The sequence below is a fragment of the Lontra canadensis genome, unplaced genomic scaffold (assembly GCF_010015895.1).
Source record: "Lontra canadensis isolate GAN:19392208 unplaced genomic scaffold, GSC_riverotter_1.0 scaffold65, whole genome shotgun sequence".
Taxonomy (NCBI): domain Eukaryota; kingdom Metazoa; phylum Chordata; class Mammalia; order Carnivora; family Mustelidae; genus Lontra; species Lontra canadensis.
Genome location: NW_022631059.1, coordinates 11,570,814 through 11,598,797, shown reverse-complemented (window position 1 = coordinate 11,598,797; position 27,984 = coordinate 11,570,814). Strand labels below are relative to the sequence as shown.

The 27,984-nt window shown below is 45.9% G+C and overlaps 1 protein-coding gene, 1 long non-coding RNA gene and 3 other non-coding genes across 6 annotated transcripts; 4 read left to right on the top strand and 1 right to left on the bottom strand.

Annotated features, from left to right (window-relative positions):
* Positions 1-283: 283 nt before the first annotated feature.
* On the bottom strand, positions 284-21,914 carry ZNFX1 (zinc finger NFX1-type containing 1). Of its 2 annotated transcripts, XM_032879007.1 has the most exons (13): positions 21,791-21,914; positions 17,154-18,962; positions 15,268-15,399; positions 13,824-13,972; positions 13,034-13,183; positions 11,883-11,997; positions 9,932-10,182; positions 8,305-8,444; positions 7,127-7,281; positions 6,632-6,777; positions 5,494-5,604; positions 4,926-5,021; positions 284-3,801 (listed from the first exon to the last, which is right to left on the bottom strand). In XM_032879007.1, the coding sequence occupies exons 1-13, from the start codon at positions 21,858-21,860 to the stop codon at positions 1,360-1,362; spliced, it is 5,766 nt and encodes a 1,921-aa protein (XP_032734898.1). In that variant the 5' UTR covers positions 21,861-21,914; the 3' UTR covers positions 284-1,359. The 2 variants fall into 2 exon arrangements, with proteins under 2 accessions (XP_032734898.1, XP_032734899.1); XM_032879008.1 differs by lacking the exon at positions 5,494-5,604.
* Positions 21,915-24,833: 2,919 nt separating this feature from the next.
* Positions 24,834-24,925, top strand: LOC116880172. Its single transcript, XR_004385182.1, has one exon. It is a non-coding gene; the product is annotated as a small nucleolar SNORD12/SNORD106 (small nucleolar RNA).
* Positions 24,926-26,356: 1,431 nt separating this feature from the next.
* Positions 26,357-26,447, top strand: LOC116880168. The gene has a single exon (XR_004385178.1). It is a non-coding gene; the product is annotated as a small nucleolar SNORD12/SNORD106 (small nucleolar RNA).
* Positions 26,448-26,608: 161 nt separating this feature from the next.
* Positions 26,609-27,586, top strand: LOC116880156. Its single transcript, XR_004385174.1, has 2 exons — positions 26,609-27,115; positions 27,352-27,586. It is a non-coding gene; the product is annotated as an uncharacterized LOC116880156 (long non-coding RNA).
* On the top strand, positions 26,794-26,887 carry LOC116880167. Its single transcript, XR_004385177.1, has one exon. It is a non-coding gene; the product is annotated as a small nucleolar SNORD12/SNORD106 (small nucleolar RNA).
* Positions 27,587-27,984: the final 398 nt, after the last annotated feature.

Genomic DNA, 27,984 nt, shown 5'->3' with positions numbered 1-27,984 from the left:
GTTTTTGTTTTTTTTTTTAAGGGTTATACATTGCAATGCATAGCTTACCTGTGGAAGGACTCAGGAAGCTGTTGACAGCTACCTCTGGGGAAGAAAACTTCAAGTTAAACCTTTTTATACAAAAAACTCTTTTTACCTTGAGTAAAAATGACTCACCTAAATAAATAAAAACCCCATACCACAGAAACAGGATTGGCCTCGTTGTAGGCAGAGCCTCCATTCCCATCCTGTCTCAAGGCGGCTGAGCTGCTTCTAACAGTTGACAACAAATGTGGACCACTGATTTTCTCAATCATCGTTTTTATTAATTGGCTTTATAGGCTAAAGTGCATAGTAAAGACAAAAAAGGATATGCATACATAGGAAAAGGACATTTTTCTCACGAACATTAGAAAGACCTGAGATGCCTAAGTGTCTGTTCTAGGAACAATGGACTGAGGGAAAATGTATGCAGGCAGCAGGCCTGGGGGCTGGCTTCTGGCATGGGTCTGGGGCCTGCAGAAGCTGCTGGCATGCTAACCCTGCCCAGGCAAAAGCTGTAATAGTGTTAGGACAAAGGGTCGCACTTTGGATAGCTGCTGCTGGTACGAAATATAAGTTTCATTCCATTCAGGGCCCTGGGGAACCAGCACTGCTACGGAATGTCTCCTGCAAACAAAGAAACCTCCACAATCGCAAAGTGCCAGTCACAGGAGAGGGTATAGGGGGAATCACTCCTTAAGTTAGCCTGGGCCCACTGCACAAGCCCCAGCTGTGAGTAGCCACGCCTTTTCCACTCTCAGTGAATATGTAACTGGGTCAGGGTTAGTCACTGAAGTCTTTGTCTTATCACGTGCCTCCGTCTCCGGGAGTGAGGGTGCCCGAGGAGGAGGGTGGGAGGGATTTTTGTGCTCCTTGAAAGGATAAGCAGTTCATAAACAACTCCTCTGGACCTCTGTTTATTAGAATTAAAGTTAGTCTACAAGTTAGGGCCTGGCAATTAGAATTGAGTCTGCTTCACTGAGTTCGTACTCTGTGCCCCCGGAGCACTGCAGAAAAAACATCTGATTGAGTCAGGACCCAGAGATACCGGTAGGCAGCCCAAGGTGGAAGCCCCAAACGTGCTCCAGGGAGCCCTTCCACTAACTTGCAGGAGAAAAAGAGAAGAAATCTGTTAACTTCGCTCTCAGTTCTGGAGGTAAAGTGCTTATTCTAGCGCAGGGAAAATCTAGAAACAAATGTGGGCAACCCCTAAAAGTGGATCCTTAAATAGGTGCTAAGACTAAAGGACAATAATAAAAAACAAACTTCGGTTCCTTCATGAGGGAGCCGATCCTAGCCCGGAGGTGGCTAGGCACAAGGCAGCAGTGTGCCATCTTCCTACATCATCCTCTGGATCTCCTCAAAGTTCATCAGGTTGTTGGCCGTGTCCGACCAGGCTGCGTGCTGGGCTCCGTCCATCTCAGAAGCAAGCTGATTGCTCCTTTCCAGGGTATGATTTATGCCCCCAATCACCTCCTTACAGTCAGGACACGTGCCCCTCTGCATGGCTCCCCCACAATCGCTAATCACGTAGATGTGGCCATTGGGGCACTTGAACCAGTGGCCACGAGGAAAACCCATAGCACGGACTATCTGCACTCGTTCTTCCTCTGAGATGCCCAGGCCAGAGCAAGGAAGGATGTTTTTCAGAGCTTCCATCTTTTTCTGCACAAGCTCTTCATCCTCTTGGGTGAACTTACTTGTTTTCTCAAGGATCTTCCGGACACTGTAGACCTCTTCCGCTGTGCTACCTTTCATCTTCCCCTCTGCTATCTTGCAGCGGGACAGGAGGCTGACCAGGTATGTGAGCCTCTGGATTTCACTTTGGAGGTCATCCAGTTCCTGCCTGGTAAAGCTCAAACGCTTCTTGGCTAGCCACTTATGGACCTGTTCTAGTCGAATCCCCACTCTCTCCTGCTCTGAGACCTTTACCTTTTTCAGAGAATCCCACAGGCCAGCCAAGTGGTCGTAGAAGCTGATGTAATTCTCGACAAGGCCCAGGTCCTTCACGGACAGATTTTTCTGGTCCAGCTTCTCCTTCAACATCACAAAATCTTCAGGAAGCAGCTGATGGAGGAGGCTCTTGCTTTCCAGTAGGGCCTTAAGTCGTTCCTGGCTGGTTGCAATTTCCCCTGCTGAGCCCTGAATCTTCTCCTTGACAATTTCAATCTCTTCCAGCCGCTGTTTGATGCTGGTTCCATACCGCAGGTTTTTACGGATGGGCACCTGGCAGATAGGGCACACCTTCAACCTGATGGCAACTTCGTCATCCTTCTGCTCATTCATGTAGCGGTCCAGGGCTTGCACCTCAAAGATGTGGCTGCAGTCTTCTAGCTGCACAAAGCGGGCGTCAGGCTCATCCTCAAAGCCAAAGAAGATCTGGGTGACTTCTTCCTGGTGGCAGACCCGGCATTTCTTGGGGCACGGCTCCCCACACAAGCCAATGCAGGGGTGGCCACAAGCCAGCAGCTTAGTACAAGGCACGTAGCACGGGGGTCGGTTGCAGGGTTCAGAGCAGAGTTTGGTGCACTGGTAGTGCTGGCAGCGCCAGACACAGGGTTCCACGCAGGGGCTGCACAGTTCCCCACACTTCTTCTTGCACTGGCTGTGGACACAGCGGTTCTGGCAGGTCCGCTGGCAGGGTGGGCACTCGCCGATGCATGGCTCCTGGCACTTGTGTGAGCAGATGAGCAGGCGCTGGCAGGGCTGCTGACAGCGCTCGTGAAAGCGCCCTTCGAAGCAGCTGTGGCAGGAGCCGGGGCAAGGATGCCCGCAGTCCAAGACAGTGCCACACTTGGTGGTGCATTTGACTGGCAGGTCATACATGAGGTCCTGCACATGACCACATTTCACCTGCTGGCTGTGCCCACACTTGAGTTTCACGGTGACCATTTCCGAACATAACCGCACACAGTCTTCACCACAGGGGTGGCTGCACCCGTGCCCGCATTTCAGAACCTTGGGGCAAGGCTCTTGGCAGCAAAAATCTGACTCAGGCATGGAACAAGGAACCATCTGCTCGTGGCCGCACCGAAGAATGATTTTGCGCACCTTCACCTGACAAGGCTGACACTCCTGGAAGCAAACCAGAGGGCACCGGTGCCCGTCCTGGCAGATGACCTTCTGGCATGGCTTCATACACTGGAACTCCTTGTGTGAGGAATCATAGGGGTGGCAGGCACGGGTGCAGACGTGTCCACAGCCCAGCCGGAACTCACAGGGTAGGCTGCAGCCTCCTTCGGGCACCTTTTGGAAATCAGAAGCTTTGGATACCAGGGTGTGGGTGTCGGGGTGGTTCTGGCAGCACAGTCGGAGCGTGCGGCCTATCTGATTGTTCTCGCGAAGAGTATGGATGATCTTGCTCCACAAGGGGACCTTGGCCAGCATCTGCATGTTTCCAATGCAGTACATCCCCTTCTTGGCACGGGACAAGGCCACACAGATGCGGTTGGATATCTGGAGAAAACCCACCTTGCCTTCCTCGTTGCTCCGCACTAATGAGAGGAGGATGATGTCATTCTCTTCTCCTTGGTATTTGTCAACCACATGGACCTTGACCCCAGCAAATGTCTTGGCTGGCATGAGTTTGCGCAGGCAGAAGAGCTGCCCAGTATAGGTGGTGAGGATGGTGATCTGGGAGGGCAGGTACTCCTGGCACAGGAAGTACTTGCACAGTTCTACCACAAAGCGAGCCTCATGCTGGTTCTGGTGGCTTTTGCCTTCTTGGATTTCCTGTTCAGGAAAGTTGTGTTCCACAAAGAAAAGGTTGGAAGAGACCCCCTAGAAAGTACAATACGTGATATGTTAGGAGGCTCACTCATGCAGTTTCTTCTATCTTCACATGTACTGGCCAGTGACCCTATTCCAGGGAGAGACCGTGCAAGGCTTTCTGTATATTTTGTACCACAACCTTTAATTTTGGAGTAATTCAGCACGTGCTTTTGGGACCATGGTAAGTAGGGAAATGGATAATGAACTTGCCTATTTTAGTTTTCAATACATTTGTTTGATATAAATATTTAAAACACCCATCCACAATCCAACTATTATAGTCCAGGAAACAAGCAGCAGCTATGATGATGAAGATGTTCCTGGCTGGTTGCAATTTCCCCTGCTGGAGGTAACTTATATCACTCCACTGTGCTGACCGCTTTACACACATTACCTCCCTCAAAACAATAACGAGATGAGGCAGCAACCGTTATTCTCACTATACAGAAGACCCTCACACTTGGAAATGGTATTACTTGCTGAAAAGTTACAAAGCTACTAAGTGGCAGAGCTGGGATTCAACACCCACGTCTGTCTCAACTTCTGTATTATTTCTCCCCTTAATCACAAGCTTTTAAGAAAGGTGCCTCTAGGGGAGCCTGCGTGACTCAGTGGGTAGAGCCTCTGCCTTCGGCTCGGGTCATGATCTCAGGGTCCTGGGACCAAGCCCCCCATCAGGCTCTCTGCTTGGCAGGCAGCCTGCTTCCCCCTCTCTCTCTGTCTGCCTCTCTGCCTACTTGTGATCTCTCTCTGTCAAATAAAATAAAATAAAATCTTTAAAAAAAATTTTTTTTTAAATGTTTTAAAAAGGTGCCTCTAGGGGTGCCTGGGTGGCTCAGTCAGTTAAGTGTCTGCCTTAGCTTGGGTCATAATCCCAGCTCCTGGGATCAAGTCCCGCATTAGGCCCCCTGCTCAGCAGAGAGCCTGCTTAGCAGAGAGCCTGCTTCTCCCTCCTCCTCTCCCCCTGCTAGTGCTCATGCTCTCACTCTCTCAAATAAAATCTTAAGAAAAAAAAAGAAACAAACAAAAAAACCTGACTCTAGTCCCTTCTGAAAACCCTTTTCCATCCTAAGGAAATACAGCCCTCTAGGTTGCTGACAGCATCACATAAACATCAGGTAGGGCAGACTCACCTTTATCTTCTCATATTTGAGAACAGAGGGATGATTCTCCAGATCTTGGTAAATGTAAGGGGTCAAAAGCCGGGCAATTTCCGGGCGCATGCGGTGCTGAAACAAGAACGCATGTCATTAGAAATGCGGCCAGAGAACAGTTTTGCAAAGACTAGGCTACTGGTGGAAAATCTGGAGGTAACGTGAAAATAGAGAGGAAAAAAAAAGAGAACGCTTTAAAAAAAAAAAAGAAAGAAAAGAGAGAACGCAATCAGCTCCTTTGTCCAACACAAACTCAACGCTGGGTGATCTCGTGGTATTTTGAAACAGAAAAGAAAAGAAACGCTGGGTGATCTCGTGGTATTTTGAAACAGAAAACAGTCACCACCACATTACTAAACCAGTTTTACTTATTTATTTATTTATTTACTTACTTACTTATTTAATTTTTAAACCAGTTTTATTTTATTTCATTTATTTTTTTAAACCAGTTTTATTTTTATGAGACCTTTCTTACTGGCAGTTGGCACGCTCCCAGGAGACTTCTCCTGGACATTTGGTAGATAATAATAGAAGTCCAGCTTCTCACCTGGTAATTCAGACGGACAAAGGGAATGTTTACTTTCACCAGCCGTTCAAAGAGGGAAACCTCAAGGTTGAAATTCTTGGCTAGATCATACACATTGGCACTGGGGCGCAGCTGAGAAAAGAAACAAGTCTGAGAACTCTGTATTGACATATTTTATCCATCCATCTACCCACCAACCCACTCACCCATCAAAATGCTTTTTAAGGGGCAGATGGGTGGCTCAATTATTGTCTACCTTTGGCTTAGGTCACGATCCCAGGGTCCTGGGATTGAGCCCCAAGTTGGGCTCCCTGCTCGGTGGGAAGCCTACTTCTACCTCTCACAAACCCCCTGCTTGTGTTCTCTCTCTCACTGTCTCTCTGTCAAATAAATAAAATCTTAAAAAAAAAAAAAGTTTTGTAAGTGCCTTACATGCACCACGCACTGCTCTAAGTACTGACAGCTAAGGATAAAGAGCCACAAGGGCCAAAAAGGCAAGAAATAAGGGTGATGTGACAGAGTGCCCAGGGGTGGGAGTTCCTTTAAATAGGCCTCTCTCAAGAGTGACCTCTGAGTTGATGCCAGCATGGAGGAAGCTGCCTTTCATGTGAAAAGCCAGCCATGAGAGGAAGAGGGAAGGAGGGCAGGAGTGGGAACACGGTGGGCAAATGAGATGGTGATAGGAGGAGAAGTCAGAGAAGCAGGCTGAACCTGAGAATATTTGCTTCTGCAGAGGCCACTTCAAGAAGCCTGATTTTTATATGAAGTCCATGCAAAATCACTGGAGGGTCTTAAGGTGTAGAGTGACGTGATCTGATTAACTTTTTTTTTTTTTTAATTCACTGGCTCTTTTATAAAGAATGGATTAGAGGAAGACAAAAATGGGAGTAGGGGAATAAGGAGCATACTGTTTGAAGAGTCCACTTAAAAGGCCACTGTAGATTATAGAAGTAGCAAAAGGAACAGTTAAATGAATGACACTGCCTCTGAAATATACCCAAATCCAAGAGCACTTGCTGTTAAACTGAGTGCGGAAGGTGAGGGGAGGAATCACACAAAGCTACAAAGCTTGCGGATTGGTGAAGCAGAGAGGCCAGCGTCTTCCATCTGAGTGCACCCCCAGTCCTCTCTCTCCACCTCCTAGGGGCTCCTGCCCTACCTGCTGGTGGTCCCCAATCAGGATGAGGTGCTGGCAAGCCTTGCTCAGCGTGGCAATGGTGTGGGCCTCAAGGACTTCAGCAGCCTCTTCCACAATGACGATCCGAGGCTCCACCTTCTGCAGAATCTGACGGTATTTGGCAGCACCTGGGGTCGAGAGAGAGGCGGCCCCTGAGCTCGGGCACTGGGCCCTGTGGCGACTGAGCCCTCCCACCTACCCAGGGCTGTGCTGACCACTGAATGAGAGAACAAGGGCTGCTGGCTGGTCTCCAGAGCATCACGCCCATGTGGCTCATTGCTGGGGTTCCGAAAGCAAGAGCCAAGCGGGAACATGCCCCATCGGTCGCCTACACGCAGCTTGCTTTAGGAGCTTCTCGTGGCCTTTTCCCTCTAACCTGCTACAGAAGCTCCCCTTTACCTGTCCTAGATAGTCCGACAGGAGCCTGGCACTAGGAGTGAATGGCTGGGTCAGGTCGAGCTCCTCACGCCTTCTCACCTGTGGTTGTCATTCCCACAACCTGGGCATCTTTCAGGATGTGCAGGTCTTCCTGGAGCCTCAGCTCTGCCATCCTCTCTGCTGACGTGCGGTACTGGCGCTCATAGTTGAGGATCTTTCGGCGGGTGTCGGCCTGGTACATCTGTAGCCACAGCCTGGAGAATGTGGAGAAGCGGAGAGAGGAAGATGTGTGCTCTTTGAGAAGGTGGAGGAACCCCCTTCAGTGTGTATGAAGTGGAACTTAGGCCGTTGAGGAGCTTACAGACCACAGAGAGAGAGAGGAAGGAGACCCAGGTTTACAGGGACCCAAGAGTCCAACATGCCCGACAGAAAGATGTGCAGAGACGTGTACATAGGTGACCAGGAGCTAAGGAGGAGAGTAGGATAAAGAACAGACGTTAACTACTGAAAAGGGGGTAAGGGACTTCAAAAAGCTTCCAAGAATTTCTCTCAAATTCTCCCTGCCCCATTCTTGAGTCCCTTCCCCTAATTCTTCAGTCTTGGTTTACACGTAAAACAGAGTGCGTCACTAACTCACTAGCTACTCTGCTGTAAAATGTTCCAACGGCTTTTCTATACACTTCGAAAAGTGGCTTCTGATAATTCAGGCTCCTCATCTTTGCCCCATGAGGCCCTGTGGTCAGGCCCCTGCCTACCTCTCTGACCTCACTTTCCATTTCTCTGAGCCACAGCCATGCTGGCTGCTCCATTTCTCAAATGGCCATATTCCTTCCCAGGTCAACGCCTTATGCATATGGTCTCCAGGACTTCAGCTGCTCCCCATTCCTTGCTGACCTTGCTCATGTCTACTAATCCCTCAGATCTTGCCTCCAATGTCACTTTCCTAGACACCTCAGACCAGCTCAGACCCCATGTTAATAGTCTCAGTACTCCTTGCTCCTTTCTTTCTTACTGTTCATGACTACTTGGAACTATTTGTGCAACTAATTTGTCTCCCTGGACAACTTTAAGCTCCCTAAGGGTAGAGCTGAATGTATGTTTTATCCCATGGCCGTGACCCTAGCACTCAGCTCAGTGGGGCATGCAACCAATCATCAGTTAACACTATTGAAAGTCGTGGTGAAGCAACGGGGGGTCATGTTCCAGAAGAGCAAAAGACCCCTGTGGGGAAATCACATGAGCTGGCTGGGGGAGGGCGTGCGGAGCAGGCAGCATACCTATAGAGCTGCCACCGAGAATTCAGGTCCAGCTGCCAAACATCCTGGATCTCACTGGCCTCAGCCTCAGTCATGGTGTTCAGTTTGCGAAGTTCAACCTTCACTTTCTTCTTCATTTTCTTTTTCTGGCTGCGCTGGGTCTATGGACATCAATACCAGCCAGGGTTACCATCTGAGCAGAGGTGGGCCCAATTCTAAGACCAAGGTGGGGGCCAGAGCACATTAAAAAAGGAGGTGCCCCCTCGGAAGAACTTTGAATGTCTCTCACTCTCCCAACTCCAGTGAAGAGTGGCTAAACGAGGGCTCCGGAGATAGTCTGCCTGGGTTCAAAGCCCCATCTACCTCTTACTACGTTGTGGGCCTCTGTGTACCTCAGCATCCCCTTCTATAAAATGAGAAGAATAATGGTACATCTTCGTAGGGCTGCTGAACTGACTGAAGGAAGAAATACATGGAAAGCACTTTGGAACACTGCTGACGATAGGTACCACTGACTGTCTGTTGACCATGTTCTATTTCTCATTCCTACAACACTCGTCCTGAAAGTAGTAGACATGAATCTTTCTTGTCAAATGCCGTACAAGGGCCTGCTAAGATGGTCTTAACGCCATCAAAGTACCATCAACAAGTAGGTGAAAGGCACCATTTAGTAGAAAGTGCTCTCCCCAGCTCTGTACTAAGACTGAGGCCATGAGCCTTTAGAAGGATTGGCATGAAAGATGGCTGTCACAGTGTTCCGTATCTCCCCCCACTTCAAAACCAAACAAATCAACTCCTCCTAAGGCCATGTGGCAGAGAGAAGCCCAATCCGTAATTCCACGTACTGGGATCAGACCTCATCCAGCATGTGCAGTGATGCTGACCTGAACTAGAAGATCAGGTTCAAAGCTAGCAGACCAGTGATAACTACATCCAAAGTTGCCTTTGAAGGTCCCTTAAATCAACAGTGGAGGTCAGAAAATGTCATTTTGGGTATCCAGTCCTCTACTGTCATAGCAAAGCATGGTAAATTCTGAGGACGAATTGGGTTCTACCAAAGGAAGTACCAGAAGAAAAGTCTAGGTGTTCACACACCATTCTGGCTTAAAGAGAAACATCAAATTCCAGGGTGAATGAAGGATGAGATTCCATCCAGCCTGTATAGCTTGCTTCATTCTGCTTTACTTGAATTCTCTGAAGTCTTAATGTGTTGTTCATAGGCTCATCTGTACTCGAGAAGATAATATCCACAAAAGCACCAAGCACTGAGATCCTAAGTGTCTGATCTGACCCACACGTGAAGGATTTTTCCCGAAGTTCAAGAGAAGCATTGGCTTCCTGTTTTTCTAAGTTGGAATTTCTTGACAAGGACCCTCTGAAACACCAGAATTTTTATACTCTTGGGAACTGGACCCACCTTACACTATGGGTAGGCTGGAAAAGGGGGAAATTAAGTTAACTGTGAGGACAAGGTGAATACGCTGCTGTAACAGAAGTAGGTGACCATGAGAGGCTGCAGTTCTAACCAGAACAGACGTTCTCAGGCCTGTTTCAGAGGAGTTTAAGCCCCACCCACCTGGCAGGAGTAAGTGAACTCCCATTCCCCATTCTGTTAGGCATTCTAGAGGACACAAGCAAGTGAGTTTACCTCCCACTCTCCTGCAGCCTGCTCCTGCCCGGCTGTTGTTCCGGGGCCATAGTTGTCTAGCCTCATGGCCAGAAGCACTTTAGCCAACTCGTGGACTGCCCCACTCTCTTCCTTCTTCCGCCGCCGGGGCCTCACCACCTCTTCCTCCTCAATCACCCGGTCTGCTTGAATTAGGTCAGCCTCCTCTGCAATCTCTATCAACGAACCCTCCTCTTCCCCTTCTTCTTCTTCCTCTTCCCCTTCTGCCTGGGCTAGGAGGAAAGCAGGCAGGACAGTGGTGAAACGCTTGAAGCCAAAAAACAGCAGAAGGCACTAAGGAGAGCTCAGATGCATGAAGACATTCTCAAGGGGGTTAAACGGTTACCTCTAGCTGGCCAAACTGGGAGAAATCAGGGAGAGAGACTTAGGTACTTTTTCATGGTATTTGTAAATACCATATAAATGTATCCCTCCACTTTTTTAAGATCTTATTTACTTACTTAAGAGTGAGTGAGAGAGAGAAGGAGCAGGGGTACGGACAGAAGGAGAGGGAGAAGCAGATTCCCTATGGAGCAAGAAGCTGGACACCGGGCTCAATCCCAGGACTCTGGGATCATGATCTGAGCTGAAGGCAGAGGCTTAAATGACTAAGCCACCCAGGTACCCCGAAATGTATCCCTTTTTAAGAAAGATTTTACTTATGTCAAATATACAAAAGAGAGGTATGCAATGTAAATGGACAATTTAAAAGATAATAAAATTTGATAAAATGAACATCCAGGTACCTTATACCCAATTTAAGAGGAAAAATCAGCCATTTCTTGAAGACCCTTGTGGGCCTGTCTAATCTGAATTTTACTGCTCCTATCTTGCCCCTTACCTTTCTTTTTTAAAAGAACTTTACTACATTTATAATGTATACACACCTCTAAACAACACATCCTCTAGTGTTGGCTTTGTTTTCTCTCTTTTTTTTTTTTTTTACTTTTTTTGAGCTCTATACCAAAGGAGTAATATCGTATGTATTTTCCTACAGCTTGCTCTTTCCATTCAGCCTATTTTTGAGAGACTCATACGTTGCCGTATACACTGTGACTCACTCCTTTTCACTGTTGTACGGTATTTTATGATCTGAATGGATAGTGTTTCATCCATCCATTGTATAAATGTTGATGAACATTTGAGTTCCTTTTATTTGAGTCTTTCTATTATTATGAAGTGGTTTCGCCAATTAATATCCCCATTAGCAGAGTTCCTACTGCTCTATATTCTCGTCAGTGTGGGGTTACAGCAAACTTAAATTTTTGCCAATCTGGTGTATAACAGCATCTCATTGTGGTTTTAGTTCCTCTTATTTCTAATGAGCATTCTTTGTTTACTGATCGTCAGAATTTCCTATTTTGTAAAAACAAAATCTTGCCATTTCCAACGATGTGGATGGAACTAGAGGGTATTGTGCTAAACGAAATAAGTCAATCAGAGAAAGACAATTATCCTATGATCTCTCTGATATTAGGAATTTGAGAGGCAGGCTGGGGAGTCGTCGGGAGTAGGGAGGGAAAAAAATGAAACAAGATGGGTTCAGGAGGGAGATAAACCATAAGAGACTCTTAATCTCGGGAAACAAACTGAGGGTTGCTGGGGGGTAGGGAGGAGGGATAGGGTGGCTGGGGATGGTATGTGCTAAGGTGAGTGCTATGAACTGTGTAAGACTGATGATTCACAGACCTGTACCCCTGAAGCAAATACATTATATGTTAATTTAAAAAAAAAAAAAAAAAAAAAAAGAATGTCCTATTTTGTGATGTGTGAGTAAAATATGTTTTATCTATTTTCCTATCAAGCTATTACTTGCCCCTCTCTGACCAATTATAGCTCTTTATACATCCTAGGTATTACTTTTGAGTTTTACTCTCTGGTCTTTACCATATTGCACCTTGAGATGTGGTTCTAGGTAGATATGCACTCTTACCTGTATTTTCAGGTCCCGCTGGAGCAACATTTTGGGTGAAGGAACCGACACCCAGGCCCAGCCACTCCAGCATCATGGATTGCTTCCAGCTCTGGAAGCAAATCCACTCGCTATCCTGAGGAAGGAATAATTATCAGTCATGAGAATTCTATGACAGAGTAAAGGAAAGGTTTCTGTGAAGGACCAAAAGTAGTTCCCTTAAAATTTAGAGGCGATAGTTTGGAAACCCTTGGGCAACTGGATCATTAAACATGTCTTGCCTAAAATTTAAAATAAAAAATTCCTCTCTAGATAAAATCAGGACCTATGGCAATAAGCCTGCATTCGAAAAAGGCAACAAATGGCTGGAAGTGGACTGCCACCACTTCTTTTCCAGTCTGTCAAGCCCTCTCTTCCCAGTGTCTCATATCTAGCCTGCTTTAGTCATTTATGGATCCTGACTGACCCCTTCAGGCTTCTGGGTTTGTAACCCTAGAAGTCACCAACTCATTGATAAGAGAGTTACCATTTCACTGGGTTCCTGACCAGCCAATTTACAGAAATCACATCAGTTAGTTCTTAGAATATCCCTTGAATGCAGGCGTTATTATTACCCGTTTAACTGCTGGGAGACCTGAGGGTCACACTGGCCAAGGCACACAGTCAATTTGTATGACTTAGATCTGCTGACTTCAAGGCTCTCTAGATGTACTATGTTGCCTTGTTATGATTTTGTTTTACTTAACAATCACTTAGAGCACACTAATTATGTTAAGTGGTTTACAAATATTAACTTGCTTATCCAAATGTTCCCGTAAGAATTACATTGATCTCTAAGAAACCGCCATTTTTGCAAGTCAAATTTACAAATATTAGCAATTTCATATGGCTCAACTTAATGTTATCATCATCCCCACTCTATAAAAGAGGAAACAGGCACAGAAAAATTAAGTAACTTGCCTAGAGCAAAACAAGAATTCATATCCAGTAAGCCGGCTCTCAAGTCTTGCTCCTGACTACCATACTCAGCCACCTCTCCTCATGAAAAAGTACTTCTCACATTATGGCAGCATCAGATCAAAACAGCTAAAGCTCTGGATGGCTGCTTCTGCTGCAGACTCGCTCCAAGTCCCGAGGCAAGAGAGATGCTTAGAACCCACAGGATGACCTACCTGTGCTGGTCCATTCATCAGGCTTTTCCAATGCTGGGGAGAGATGTATTTCTCCAGGTGCTGTTCCCGTAATACACCGCGCATGGTGCACTCCAGGGTCTGGGCCCCTTCGTGCAGCTCTTGCTCTGACTCTTTCATTTGTGTCACAATCTGCCAAGAACAGGGAGAAAGAAATGAGGAAGAAGTACCATCATCTCCTGAACGCAGTTCCTTTAGTTAGAGAAAACAAAGCTAAGACAGGAACAGCAAGAAGAGAGAATAAATAAATAGACCAGTCAACAAACCAACTCCCAACAACATTATTGTGGTCTCAAAACCAAAGGATTACAATCTAAAATGTCTAAAAAGACTTAACAATCAGTAAGAAAAGGAAATAACTAATACAACAGAAAAACAGGCCAAGGATACTGTTGCAGACACTTCATTTTCTTGGTAATAGGAACTGAGAGGTTTTTTTTTTTGGAACTGAGAGTTTTGTTGGGCTACACTGCTGTCTAGCTAGAAGATGGGCTGTAAGCAAGGGCAGCTGGTGGTTCGGGGAAGTGGCCTTAAAAGGTCCTGGCAGGGGCTGTTGGGGGGGTTGGGAGGCTTTCTGTCCTTTTTCCACCTTGACTATGAGGGCAAAGGTCACACCACGGGACCAGCAGAGTAGACTGTTGGAAGGAACCTTTGTCCTTCGCCACTCTGCCGAGTGCCTCCCTATCATCTCTGGACTGCGTAGCCGGGCAGACACTGCTCTCTAGCACATTTCCACCTTGAACTATTTCAGATAGCCCAAGCCAGAACTCACACTCATGTAGGCCCTCCGGAGGTGCATGGGGAGGCTACGGCGGAACTCCCGCTTATTCCTCAGCTCCCTCAGCGTGAACTGCTTCAGGATTTCACTGTTGCTCCTTCCACCTACCCGTACGATGCTGGTCTTCTGACACTTGTAGATGCCTGTGGGGCAGGGCAGAACACAGCAGAGGTGAGACAAGCTATGCTGGATTCTCCCAGGAGAGACCTCTGTGTGTTTGGGATGTTGTCACAGATGCTCCCTTAGGAAACAAACTGGGGCCTACAGGACTCTACCCCAGAGATGAAATGACCTGCAGAGCAGTAGTGTGGTGCTTAAGAACACAGGGTTTAGAATCAGACAACTGGGGACCCAAAGTTTGATTTCACCACTGTGGCTATATAAACTAGGGCAAGTTTCTTGCGCTCCAGTCCTTCATCTGTGACTTGAAGACAAGAAATACTTTCCTTACAGGGTATGGTCTGAACAAATGAGAGCGCAGCTGTATAGCTCCCAGGCGGGTCCTGGCACAAGGTAAGCACTTAGCAAATGTTCTCTATTATTCACTCTACAGGCTGTCGCTGATTGGTCACCACATGCCACTCATGTGCTAGGTTCTCAAGATACAGCAGGTAAAACACAGACTCAGTTCTTAATTTGTTCTCATGTCTCACAGTCTGGCAGAGAAGATTACACATTACACAGTTTATCATAATAGCAGTAAGTACAGTACAGACTATAAGCCCACGATGCTATAAGTATCTAACAGGGTACCTTACCTAGTTCAGGTGGGGTAGTGATCTAATTCTTGAGGATCTAATATTTAAACATATCCCAAGACTAAAAAAGATTTACTCTAAGTTAAAGGAAGATATAGATTGGAAAATAATATTATAAGCAAAATGAAAAACATGTACTTATTCATTAACACAATTAGTATTTTTTTGAGTACCGAGTATGTGCCAGAATCTGTGATTATATCAAGAAACGGGAATAATCTCATAGTGTCTAAAGCCTAGGGTAAAAACATAGACAATAAATTGTTACATACATAATAAGTTTCTGCAGAAGAAAATACAAAAGGAGACAACCTTGTCTGGGGGCCACTGGGAAAGTCTACCTAGAGAGATATTTAAGGTGACACCTGAAGAATGAGTTGGAGCCAACCAAGCTAGATGAGGTCACCATGGCGAGAGAGGAAAAGAGAAAAAGTGAGGGGGAATAGCATGGTCCAAGGGAGAAGCTGGAGGAATTGAAGACAATCGGTGTTGCTGGACTAAGGGAGAACAAGGGAAGAGGCAGGAGATAATGTTCAGAGTTAGGCTACAGCAGACCACACACAGCACCGCAGGTCATGGAAAGGACTATGGACTTAGTTCAAAGACAATAAAAAGCTACTGAAGTTGCCTACAGTTCAATGATAAATGTCTTGATAGAGGACAATTTTGCCTAGACTTACCTTCCAGAAACTGGTCCAAAGCGTGATTAGTATAACACACAACTAAGATGGGGAATTTCTGGACACTAATTTGCCAGACAGGCTCATTGGTTAGAAGGGCCTGAACAATTTTTAGACCCACGTAGGTTTTGCCTAAAAAAAACAAGAAAAAAGGAGAGTTAAAAAAAAAATTGAAAGACTTCCTAGAAGGAACAGTTAATTATTTACAGCAAATCATTATTGAAAAAAATTTGAAGTCCTACAGTGAGATGGTTTAAAATCCAAGGAGCACAAATGGGAATATTACAAAAAGCTGCCACACTCTTCTGCCCCCAGCCACCCAGTTTCTCTCGGAAGTAGCCAATATTGCCAGTTTCTCGTGTCACTTTCTAGAATTAGTCATTCTATGGAAATGCAAACAAATAAGAATACAGTCTTTCTCTAACCTTCCTTTTTTTTTTTTTTTTAAGATTTTATTTATTCATTCGACAGACAGAGATACAAGTAGGCAGAGAAGCAGGTAGACAGAGAGAGAGAGGAGGAAGCAGGCTCCCCGCTAAGCAGAGAGCCCGATGTGGGGCTCGATCCCAGGACTCCGGGATCATGACCTGAGCCGAAGGCAGAGGCTTTAACCCACTGAGCCACCCAGGCGCCCCCTCCCCCGCTTTTTTTTTTAATGGAAACAGTTGCAGACTATTTTCACTATTCCACATCTGGCTTTTTTCACTTAATGTACCTTGGAGATAGTTCTCTATCAGCACATAAAAAGAATCCCCCTCCCCTCTCTCTTTTTTCACAGCTCTAAGATATTTTTTCACAATTGTAAGGCATTTTTTTAGCCAGTACCCTCATGCAACAAATTATTTAGAAATGCTTTCTATATATCACAGTAGACTTGCCTTTATGATAGGAGGAGAAAACTCACAGAAATCAACATTGAAGTTAGAGTTAGGGACTCATTAGTAAATGGCCAATAATTAAGTCTATAAACAGATAAATTCTTACTCTCTGTCAGGCTGAGAAGGTAGCTACTGTCTTCAAAAAACTCAGAGTAAGTGAGGATGCAATATAAGATAATCAAAGACTTCAGTAGAGCAGGATAAATAACAATTTCTTCTTTCCGTTTTTCCTTAAATAGTAAGTATTGACTACCTAATATGCATCAGGCACTGGGATAGGTGCAAGAAATAAATAGTGAGCAAAAACCACCACAGTTCTTGGGGTGCCTGGGTGGCTCAGTCAGTTAAGTGTCTGCTTTCGTTCAGCTCAGGTCATGATCCCAGGGTTCTGGGATTGAGCCCTACATCAGGCTCCCTGCTCAGTGGGGAGCCTTCTTCTCCCTCTCCCCCTGCTGTTCTCCTGGCTTGTGCTCTCTTTCTCTGTCAAATAAATAAATAAAATCTTAAAAAAAAAAAAAAAAGGTAACATAAAATCAGGGGCACCTTGATGGCTCAGTAAATTGGGCATCTGACTCGGTTTTGGCTTGGGTTCTGATCTCAGGGTTGTGGGACTGAGCCCCGAGTTGGGCTCTGTGCTTGGGGTGGAGTCTGCTTGTCCCTCTCCCTCTGCTTCTCCCACTGTTTGTTCTCTCTCTCTCTAAAATAAGTAAGTTTTTAAAATTAAAAAATATCAAATACAAATTAATATAGCCTTTAATGAAGCAAAGGTCATGCATCTTCCTGAGTCTGACCCCACGGTGTCTTCTCTAACCTTGTGATTTTGATTACTATGCATACTAACGGATGCCCACTGGAAGGAAGGTCATCATGAACAGCTACTTCATAGTTAAGTCTAATGCCCATTTTAGGAGAATGTCTCTAATCAAGATACTCTAGAAACCCACAATCAAGCAAGCCTCTCTTGCCTATCTCATAGGGCAGATGTCATATGCTCTGAAAAACTCTTACCTGTTCCAGGAGGTCCTTGAATAATAGCCAGTTCCCTCGTGAGAGCAAATTGCAAGGCTTCCATTTGGGAGTCATCCAGCTTCAAGGCTTCTTTTGAAGGCCACTGACTGGGGTCTAAGACGTTCACTCGGTGATGTCTCAAGCCCTCAGCATTCCTCAGAGATTCTCCAGTGGCCGAGGGATTCTTTATTAGGGGAGTGAAATCATATCTGCCCCCCATTAGCAAGTACCATGGCTCCTTCACATAAGAGTCACACTCCACAATGTTCCTCTGGAAGGGAACGTCTTCCTCCTGGACCTCCTGGAGTCCTTCCAGGACATGCCTATAGGCCTCAAAGTATGCAGTTGTCTCCACCATGAGGAAAGAGTCCGAGGGCTGGACCTCTGCTAGCAACTGTTGGCTCTGCTCATTGAAGGACAGCTGGACGATACCTCGGCACAGATCTTCCTGCTCCCGGTTAGACACAGTGGCAAAAAGAAATGTTTCAAAGTTGTCCTTGGACATGCACACCAAAGATCCATAGAGCAATCGCTTGGAATTCTGCCAGCGGACAAACTTGAGCGGTTTTGTGTCAAATTGCACCTTATAGACAATGCCTGATGATGAGCACACGGGGGTGATAATCCTGGTATCAAAGTAGATTCGGATGTCATCAAACTTTCTCTTCCTCAGGCCTTGGTCTTCAAAGCTTTGGAGAAGTTCCAAAATGCCTTCTCGTAGGGGTCTAACAAAATCTTCTCTTAAGAGTCGGAAGTGGGTATCCAGATAGATAGCAGTACTGTCATACTTTCCAGTAATGATGTTGGGACGCAGGAATGGCCTCTCATCCAAGTGCACTTCATTGTAAGTAGGGTAAATGGGCATGGTCCTGTAGCTCTCAACATGGTCTTCTGCCTCAGGCTGCACCAACGTGTAGGTGTCCACTCGTAAAGTGCCCTCTCGCCTCTTTTCCTGCAGATGTTCAATGATGGTCTGCACCTTTTCCAGGTTCTTCTCTGTCTCCTCTTCTATGTCAACCCCAGAGGCTCTCAAAGCATTCAGAGAAGCTGGCAGGAGGGAAATGAGCATGGAAGTTTCCTGCACAGAGCTGGCAGGGAAGACGCTTACAAGATCCTGGAGGAGGGAGATGATGTTGCTTATGTGTTCTGGATACTGGTTTCGAATATCAGGGATGGGTTCGGTGATCATCCCTACCACGTAATTTGGCAGGCAGACTTTGAGGAATTTGGAGTTCTTCAATATGCCCAGGACATGGAGAACGCTCTGGCGGTCCATTTTAGAACTGCAAGCCTTCCGAAGAACCTGGCAGATGAGCTCAAGGAAATTGGATTTCATAACAGAATGAGACAGGAGCTCTTTCAGCCCTACACTTGTGGCAAGAGTGATGACCACTTCAGAAGGGTCTTTCTGCAGAAGATTTTCTAGGAACTTGTAGCCGAGCTTCTTCACCTGCTGTGGCTGTTCTGAAGGCTTTTGGTGGGGGGTCCGCCACTGTTGGAAGTTTTCATCAGACCATGGTGGTCTGTGATTCCTTCCCTCCTGGTTGCCATTTCTCCGCCTAGCATCATTTTCCTGACCACGTCTTTGGCCTCGAGGTTCATCACTGGTATGCCCCTCATGGTTTCTCCTTCCCTGGTGTGGGTTCCTACCCATAGCCCCAAACCTTTCTTCTCTTTGCCGTACAGGAACAGCATGGTTGGTGGCCCTAGGTTGCCTTCCCGGCTGGTTGGCTCCTCCTCTGAGAGCATTGGCTGGTGGGTTATTAGCCTGATTTCTAGCTCTTGGTGGTAATTCTCCATCCACAGGCCCTAAAGACAATGAGAATATTGGGTAAGCACAAAAATGAAGGTGCAAGGAAATCTAATAGGACAATAATGGAAGACTCTCATTTTCGAAAATAACTAAGGAACTTAGATTTTCTTTGCAGAGAAAGTTTCCTATGAAGTCATGTAATAAGTGTAAAACAGATTACTATGGTTGCTATACATATCATGAAAACATTGTTTTTCAGAAGGTGCAAAATGGAAAAAGAATAAACATTGGTTGGGGAACCTGGCTGGCTTAGTTGGAAAAGCATACAACTCTTGATCTTGGGGTCCTGAGTTCAAGCCTCATGCTGGACGTAGAGATTATTTAAATAAATAAAACTTACAAACATGTAGCCTAATACATGCTTGAGAACAAATACTTGCAGTATTTCATCTAGTCCTCACAAGCTATGATTATTTTAGAGGGTCAAAAAGATTAGCTCATTGCTTCTAGTTTTTTGCAATACCAAATGACTGCCAAAGCCTGAGTTCCAAAGCCAAACAGATCTGGTCCAAATCTTGTCCTCTATACTTCCTCACTATATAACCTTGGCCAAGTGGCATAATTTTTCTAAGCCTAAGTATCTACGTGGGTGTAGAGATTAAATATTTATAAGATGCTTAGTAGAGTACCTAACACATAAAAAGTTCTCATTAATGTTATTACTAGCAGCACTAGTAATATTTTTCTATTGGGAATACCCTCCTAACTTCTAGAGTCACTGGTTCTACCACTAAACAATTATGTCACAGGCGACAGAGGCATCAAGTGGGATAAAAGGACAAGAGAAATGCTTCTTGAAATTTGTCCAGCATCAGACGGCAAAGTGGATGATGGGGCTTCCTTTAGCAAAATGTTTTTGAGCTAATTAGTATGTTGGAAAGGAAACTGAAAAATGAAACTGAACTTCTGTTTTAGGAAACTCAAAAATGAAACTTAAGTTTTTCCTCCCTTTTGAAGCACAAGTTCATCCACATAGCATTATCTACTACCAATCCCAGACAAGAAGTTGTTGGGGGAGGGAGGAGATACACCCAATCCACACATGAAAGTTAACACCCTGTGGATGAAGCTGAACTTGTTTTCCTTAATCTGCCACATATTTCTTAAGTAACTTGGCCAACGTACCCAAGCCCAGTTTTTTTTCACTTCCGTTTCCTATAAAATTGATGGAGCTGACCCAACTTAAGAGAATTACTTGGAGATTTCATTTTTTATTTATTTTTTAGAAAATATTTTATTTATTCATTTGACAGAAAGAGACATCAAGAGAGGGAATATAAGCAGGGGGAGTGTGAAAGGGAGAACCAAGCTTCCTGCTGATCAGGGAGCCCGATGTGGGGCTCGTTCCCAGGACCTTGAGGTCATGACCTGAGCCAGAGGCAGACGCTTAACGATTGAGCCACCCAGGCGCCCCATACTTGGAGATTTTAAAAACAAAATAAGATTATATACAATGATATGAAGATAAAAATGTTATGAACGCACATCACAGTCAAGATGATCATACCATTTCATGACATCAGATGCTAAATCCATTTTTGTACACTTTTTGTTTTGTACTTTGTAGAGAAAATCTTATTGTGACAATACAAAGGAACATTTGATAAAATATAAGTACTGTATTACTGAAACCTAAATTCTGTAAGTGTTACTTATTTACTTTTCAAAGTCAAAATATCAAAAGTCCTCCTTCTACTATTTTGATCTGAAAGACCTGATGTTTTAAAGAATGAAAAATTGTCCTGTTTCTCATTCTTTCAACATTCATGCAGCTAATAAAATAAAATTCAACAGTTCTTTCTCATTTGTTTCACAGCTAAACTCAGGTGACATACTGTAAACTTAGGGAAAAGCAAGAATCCATTTGGTTTTGTTTTAGAAAGTTCTAAGGAAACAATCATCATAGCAGTAGTGATGCTTTCAGAACTAACTGCTTTGGTGACTAGGGTTCTAGACACATGCTATCACATACATATCCACTAACATGTATGGATGTTAAGAATCTTACATGTGGCTGGTCTGATTAAAATGTGTAAAGCAACATGCAGCACCTGGGTGGCTCAGTGGGTTAAGTCTCTGCTTTCGGCTCAGGTCATGATCTCAGGGTCCTGGGATCAAGCCCCGAATCGGGCTCTCTGCTCAGCAAGGAGCCTGCTTCCCTCTCTCTTTCTGCCTACTGCTCTGCCTACTTGTGATCTGTCAAATAAACAAATAAAATCTTTAAAGAAAAAAAAAAAGATGTGTAAAACAACATATGTAACTTTGAAGACTTGATACCAAAAATAGGGTAAATATCTCATTTCTTTATACTGATACCACCTTAAGATGATACTATTTAAGTATTTGGGGGAATAGGTAAAAATACTGAAATTAATAAAGTTCTATAATAATAAAATACATGTATTCAATTATTACAATAAAATGACATTATTCGGATATACTCATTTAAATAGGTATTAAATTTTATTACATTGGTGTTAAATTTCAAAAACGCATTTCATGTTTTTTTGCTTTTTTTAATGATGCTACTAGAAAGTTAAAAATTACATTTTTGGCTTGATTATGTTTCTTTTCTATTGGGTGGTATTGCTCTAAATCAGCGTTATTTCCAATTCAGACACCTTACACTACCTTTGTTAAAGTGAACTGTACCCACTCGTCAGCTCTCTTAGGGAAAGGAGAGGCTATTTATTTTTTTGAGTCATTCATGCTATGGCTAAGGAATAAGCCATTCTTTACTGGAGAGATGCTGTCAGTCTTAGGTGGGCCTACTCATTCACACAGAACTCAATTTCCTTCCCATTAGGTAGAAAATCTTGCTCACCTCTGTGATTAGTATAGGGATTCCTGGGATTCCTTGGCCTGGCCTCCAAGCAAGGTCTTCTGTCCTCCATGTCTCAATTACATGAATTCCTTCACGTTCCCGTTACTTTCAGTTATTTGGAAATCTGCACAGATTGAGAGAGATCAGAGCCCTTGAAATACAGTATCTAGCAGAAAAAAACCCAAAATAGCATCAAGCCAGTCCTTCTGCCTCTACATCTTAGTGATCTATTAACTAAGAGTTAAATCCGGATTTAATCATGGGTATGAGTGTTCAACTCTGTGAATGCCCAAATATGATCTAAAATGTTAAATTCACAATTTAGATGATTTCAAATTCCCCTTTCCCTTTATCCCTGCACTTCACTGGGGCAGGAGTTCATCAATTCCCATTTAAAACTACTGTTTGGTTTATGCCTTTAGCCAAGTATTTAACCAGTTGCTAGGTTTCATTTTCCTCTCCCATAAAGCAGACAAATATTGTTTCCAGGACAGAAAGTAGTACGTTTTTGTTAATCCAAAAACCATGTATTCACCACCCCACCCAGCATTTATATTACACAGTACTCTGTAGCTTACCGCATTCTACAGTTTGTAAATAATTAGTGAGCAGTTATCCCTTATCCTATTCTTTGGAATGCAGCCAAACTGATTAAGCCCTCTATTCTACTGAATCGAGAGAAGGAAATTACATGTTTCAATAACCAGAGGCTTAGCCTCTACAGGACGCTGTTTCCCCCGGACCAGCTAGAAATCTTTAGTTCTTTCCCTCTCCTCTTTCTTCTACCTTAAAGGTTTTTGACAGTGATCCTATAAGAGGAGGAGGAAGCCCCTTTAAGGGAACTTCTCAGTGCAACTCACACACATCACATGAGCTGGGGCTAGGGAAAGAGTGGGTGACTCAGAGCCCTCAGCAAAGGGATTTTTGAGACTGTCCCTCTCACTGAGTTTTAAAATATTCATAGTTGGAAACTGTGAATAGATTTGGCAATATATGAGGAATAGCTTTTATCCCCATCAGAAAAGGAGTCCGTTTCCTTCCTGCTGGGAATATTGTGGGTGAATCTCTTTCCCCATCACATCAAACCTAGCTAGCTCTCAAGTGCAGATTCAGTATTTCGGGTCTTCTCCCGCCGCCCTTAATTTAAAAAAAAAAAAAAAAAAATTCTGAGGAGAAAATGCCTTCTTTCTCTTGCTGAAAAACACTGAAACAGAAACTCAGAAATTTTCTGGGGTAAAAGAAATGGGAAAAAAAAGAAAAAAGAAAGCAAAGGGAGGAGCAAAGAGAACAGGAAATGCCATGAAATAAAGCAGACTAAAGTGGGTTTCTTTGGGAGTCAAGGCCTAAAAGGGTAGGAAGAAGAAAATCAGTGATGGTCAAGCTAGTAGACGGGTCAAATCAGAGGAGAATGGTAGTTACCAAGGGGGGGGAGGTGTGGAAGAAACTGAAATGAGAGGCCAGGGGTCCGTATGGCGGGGGGCGGGGGGGGGGGGCGGGGGGGTTCTACAGGGTCCCAAGAAGGTACTAGAAAGAAGGATGGAGGAATCACGGGCACCCAGGAGCCCAGGGGGTCCTGATGGACGTATTAGGGGGTCGAGGAGGAGTCAGGGTCGTGCGGTGGCACGAAAAAGGTGCTATGGCTAGGCTGGGCCGGGAATGGCAGAAGGGGTAGGGGGGCCTCCAGAAGAAGAGGGTCGGGCTGAGCTCAGCTAGGGGGGTCCTGAAAGTAGGGATGGGGAACGCAGGTACTGAGGGTTAAAGCTGGGGGTGAAGGAGGCGATGGCAGGTAAAGACCGAGGAAGATGAAGGGGGCGGATGGGGCAGAAAGTGAGGGCAGAGATGGGGGTAGAGGGCAGAACTAACTGAGGGAGTCGGAGGCAGAGGTGGCGATGGGGGGGCGCCAAGAGGATAACGCGGCTGTGAGGGGGGCACCCGGGACTCTGAGGTGGATGATGGGGAGACGGGGCAACGAGGGGGTGGCGGGGTACTGAGGAGGCGGCGGGGATGCTGAGGCGGGTACGGGGCGCGGGGGACTGAAGAGGGCGCCGGGGAGAAGCGGCGGCAGAGGCAGTAGCGGGCGGCGCAGGCGCCGGGGGTCGCGGCGGGCAGAAGCAGGTGCGGGGCAAGGGCGCGGGTCGGGGATCACTCACCCCGCTCCCGCACGTCTTCTCGCGGCCGCCTCCGCCGCCGCGAATGAGGCTCGGGTTCGGGCCCAGGAAGGTCCGCGGCCCCACCCGGCGCAGCGCACTTTCGGTTTCCTTTCCCCGCAGACACTGGGCGGGGCGAGGGGCCGGGCGGGCGGCCGGGAGGCGGAGAAGGAGGGAGGTGGGGGAGGAGGAGGGGACCTCGGGGCTGAGAGCGAGGGGGCCGGGCTCTGTGGCACCGCCCGCGCGGCTGACGGGCCGCCTGGCGTCACCTAGCTCCCCCCGGCGGCGGGACCGGCGGGCTCGGGCGGACGCGGCTGAGGGGAGGGGATTTCGGGGGGAGGGTTAACAGTGCCCAAGGCCGTCGCAGGCCTCAGCCCGCCCCGGAGGAGGGGGAACCCGGCAGGCGGCTTAGTGCGTGCGAAGCGCGACATGGCGGCGAGGCCGACGAGCCCCGGTGGCCCCGAGTGTACGACGAAAGGGGGCGGGGCTAGAGCGGCCTTGACAACCATTAGATCGCCTGGGGCCGGGTGGCTCGGAAACTACATTTCCCAGAGGGCCCCGCGTGCCGCGGGACGGAAGGGGAAGCTCCTCGAGTGCAACGCGCAGGCGCGAGAGCTTCCCCTGGTTATATAAGAGAAGTCTGGGGTTCGTTTCTTTCTTTTGCGTCTTCGGCTCGTTCGCTTTTGCGTCTTTTCGGCTGCGCTTCATCCGCTGTGGTGCGGGCCGGGCAACCCGCGTTTGCTGCTCTATATGGTGAGTGGAGATACTGCTGTTCTCCTTTCAAGATCTCTGTTCCTCCTTTTCCCTCTGGCTCCCTCTGCTCTGACCCTAAATAGGCGTCGGGGAAACCAACTAGAACTGGAATAATCCGCGCCTCCGTGCGGACCTGGTCCTTGGCCGGTGTAAATGATGATTTCGCTTTTTTCCCCATCAGATCGACAATGCTGATGTCTTTGAACATTGGCCAGTTAGTTCTGATCACACCGGCCTCAGGAGGCCCTGCCATGTTCCGATCCCAACCGTGAGAAGATGGCGATGGATGCCCTTTCTTTGTTGGTTCGCAGGTCGGCGCGATCCGAAGGTACAGAATGGATCCCAGAGGAGGGGGTCGCTGCTGGACCTTCAAGAGAGCCCCCCCCCCCCCCCGTAGAGCTCTGCAGCCTTTCGTCTCCTGATCTCCGGCGTAAGCATTTGTATCCTGGCCTGTCATAGGAAACGCGTGGTCTGGGAGCCTCTTCGTGTGCTGGGCAAACTTGGGGGAAAAAAACGGAGATTCAGCCGTAGCTAATTTTACTTGTAAGTAAGGTGCGCAGGACACTTCATTTTATCACGGTTCTAACGTATCTTTTAGACTAAGGTGAAAACAGATTTAGGAAAAAGAATTCCCCAAGGTGGGAAAATCTCTTTAAAGGTAATAGATGTTGATTCTTTAAATGTCTCTTGAATGCTCCTGAAAACACATTTTTGGATCCCGTTTCTTCCCATGTGAGGCTTTTTTTTGATAGACCGTTTTCTTGAGCATACTTAACGTTTCCAAGCAGAGGCTGGCGGTGCGGGCAGGTGGATGAAAGAATTTACTGGAGGCAGAACAAGAGATGTTCTTTGGCTAAACTGCCAGGAGGCCGTAGCTGGGGGCTGTAGTGAAGGGGGAAGGAGAGTAGGGATGGGAACGAATGGAATTTTCCTTTTTTGGTACCTGTGCTCAGTTTTAAGTAGCCCATCCATGATCTAGGGCTTACAGGTATTTTGAGGTGGGTCACCGAAAGGGCTTGTTTCCCTTCAACCAGGTGGTCGCTGTGGGCCTAGGTAAGTTCTTTCCGGTTTCCATTGCTCGAACCTACTGCTTAAAAGTGGCCTCTACAAAGGAGAATATATATATATATTTTTTAAGATTTTATTTATTTGACAGAGATTACAAGTAGGCAGAGAGGCAGGCAGAGAGAGGAGGAAGCAGGCTCCCTGCTGAGCAGAGAGCCCCATGTGGGACTCCATCCCAGAACCCTGAGATCACGACCTGAGCTGAAGGCAGAGGCTTAACCCACTGAGCCACCCAGGCACCCAAGGAGAATATTTTAACTAAAATTTTTTTTTAAGTACTCTACACCCAATCTGGAGCTCAAACTCCCAACCTAGAGATCAAGATTCACATGTTCTACCAATCCAGCCATCCAGGCACCCCACGTGAGGATTTTTTTTTTTTTTTAGGGAAACTTAAATTTGTGTTTTTGGTTGACCCAACCACCAATTCTCAGCTGTGTACCATTTTAATTTGCTTGAGTCCAGGAATGGCACCTTAAGGGCAGGACTTAGTGGGGGACAGATTTATCATAAAACTGGTGTCAGAGTGTTCCTGTAAATCGGGTTTTTGGTGATGGCATTTTGCGTTAAAATGGAACACCTGAGGACAGGAGCTTTTCCTACTGGCATATATGATGACTGAACTTTTTTCCCCAACAGATCGACCATGTTGATCTAACTTTCCTAAGCCAGTTTCTGTCTGATATGCCAACTTGAGCAGCTCCTTCGTCCCTCCCTTCCCTTGACCATCTAGCTGATGGGAGCTCATGTTTGTTTTTTCATTTTAGAGTTACTGTTGGCGGAAAGCAGACTTCGAGTAGACCAGGAATGAGATGTTTGGTAAGTGATGTCCATGTAGCTGAACAGATGGGATCTGGAAAACAGGAGAGATAACAACTCCTATTTTGAAGTTTATTTAAGTAATCTCTACAGCCAGCGTGAAGCTCGAATTCCTGTCCCCAAGGTCAAGAATCGCATGCTCTTCGGAGCCAGCCAGGCAGCATCCTATTTTAAATACGGGACTGTCTGTGCCCAGTGTTCTGCTCTAACTCAAATTTGGCCATTGCAATTGATGACATAACTTTTTTCCCCATCAGATCGACCATGTTGATCTAACTGAACCTTTAGCCAGTGTTTTGTCTGATGCATTGGCCCCAGAGATAACTTCTCTGTTTTCTGCTTACCACTAACTTCTGCTGTGTGTGTGTGTGTTTTAAGTGTTTTTAAGTGGCGTTTGGGCTTGGTTGGTTTTCTCCCCACCAGGAATCAGGTTCCTTACCTTGTTTGACCTGCTAACTTTCTACAGGTTAGGAGCCCTGTGAGCCGCAGGACAGTACGTAGATGCAGCCTGATGAGCTTGGTTCATTCTGACCTGCAGCAGGTGAGGTTTCTGCAAATGGCATTATCTAAGTATCTGCCCTCTTTAAAGGTGATTAAATGTTCCCCCATAGAGGTACTGAGTTTGCCTGCTGGGGAGTAACCTGGGAACCCACTTCTCAAGTGGTGGTAAAACAGAAGGGGAAAATTAAGAGTAGGATGTATTGGTACCACCCATATCCCAAACAAGTAGCTTTTTACATCAGAATTAAATACTGATTGTAATTTTTTTTTTTAAAGGAATTTCTCAACTATGGAGCTGGACTCCAAGTCTTAGAAAAGATTGATCCTGTGCTTTCCTGAGAAAGAGTGATAGTTCTGGTTGAATCTGTCTCAAAGGTTTTGTGTAACCTGAGGATTGTCTAGAGGCCTGTGCCCATTTTGGAGAATCCAGGATTATGGTTAAACTTGGTAAAAATTTTTAGCTTGTATCATTCCTATCTGGATAGAGAAAATAAAATTCTTAAAACAAAAATGCTCTTGTGTTTGATTAATGGAGGTAAACATTGAACCATGGATAATCAGTAGCAATCGTGTTTACAGGGGTCAAACTCCAGGGGCAGAGAGAAAATGGAGGGCTGATCGTACACTTGTACATTCTGCAGGCATTTCTAAACAGTTAGGTACACTAAAGCACAGGTCCAGTGATTTGTGAGATCAGTGTATATGATTAGTGCTATACTTGATTTACATATTTTTACTATTTAACCATGGAAAATTCTAGATTGGTCTAAGATACATGGCCAATCTAGTTTCATCTAACTCTTACCACTTCCCTGCCTCAATTTAATATATGTTGTTTTAAGATTGTCTCACTCAGGAAAGATGGGATTTCACACTGGGCCATTTATATTGTGCCTTCTAAGCTAAACC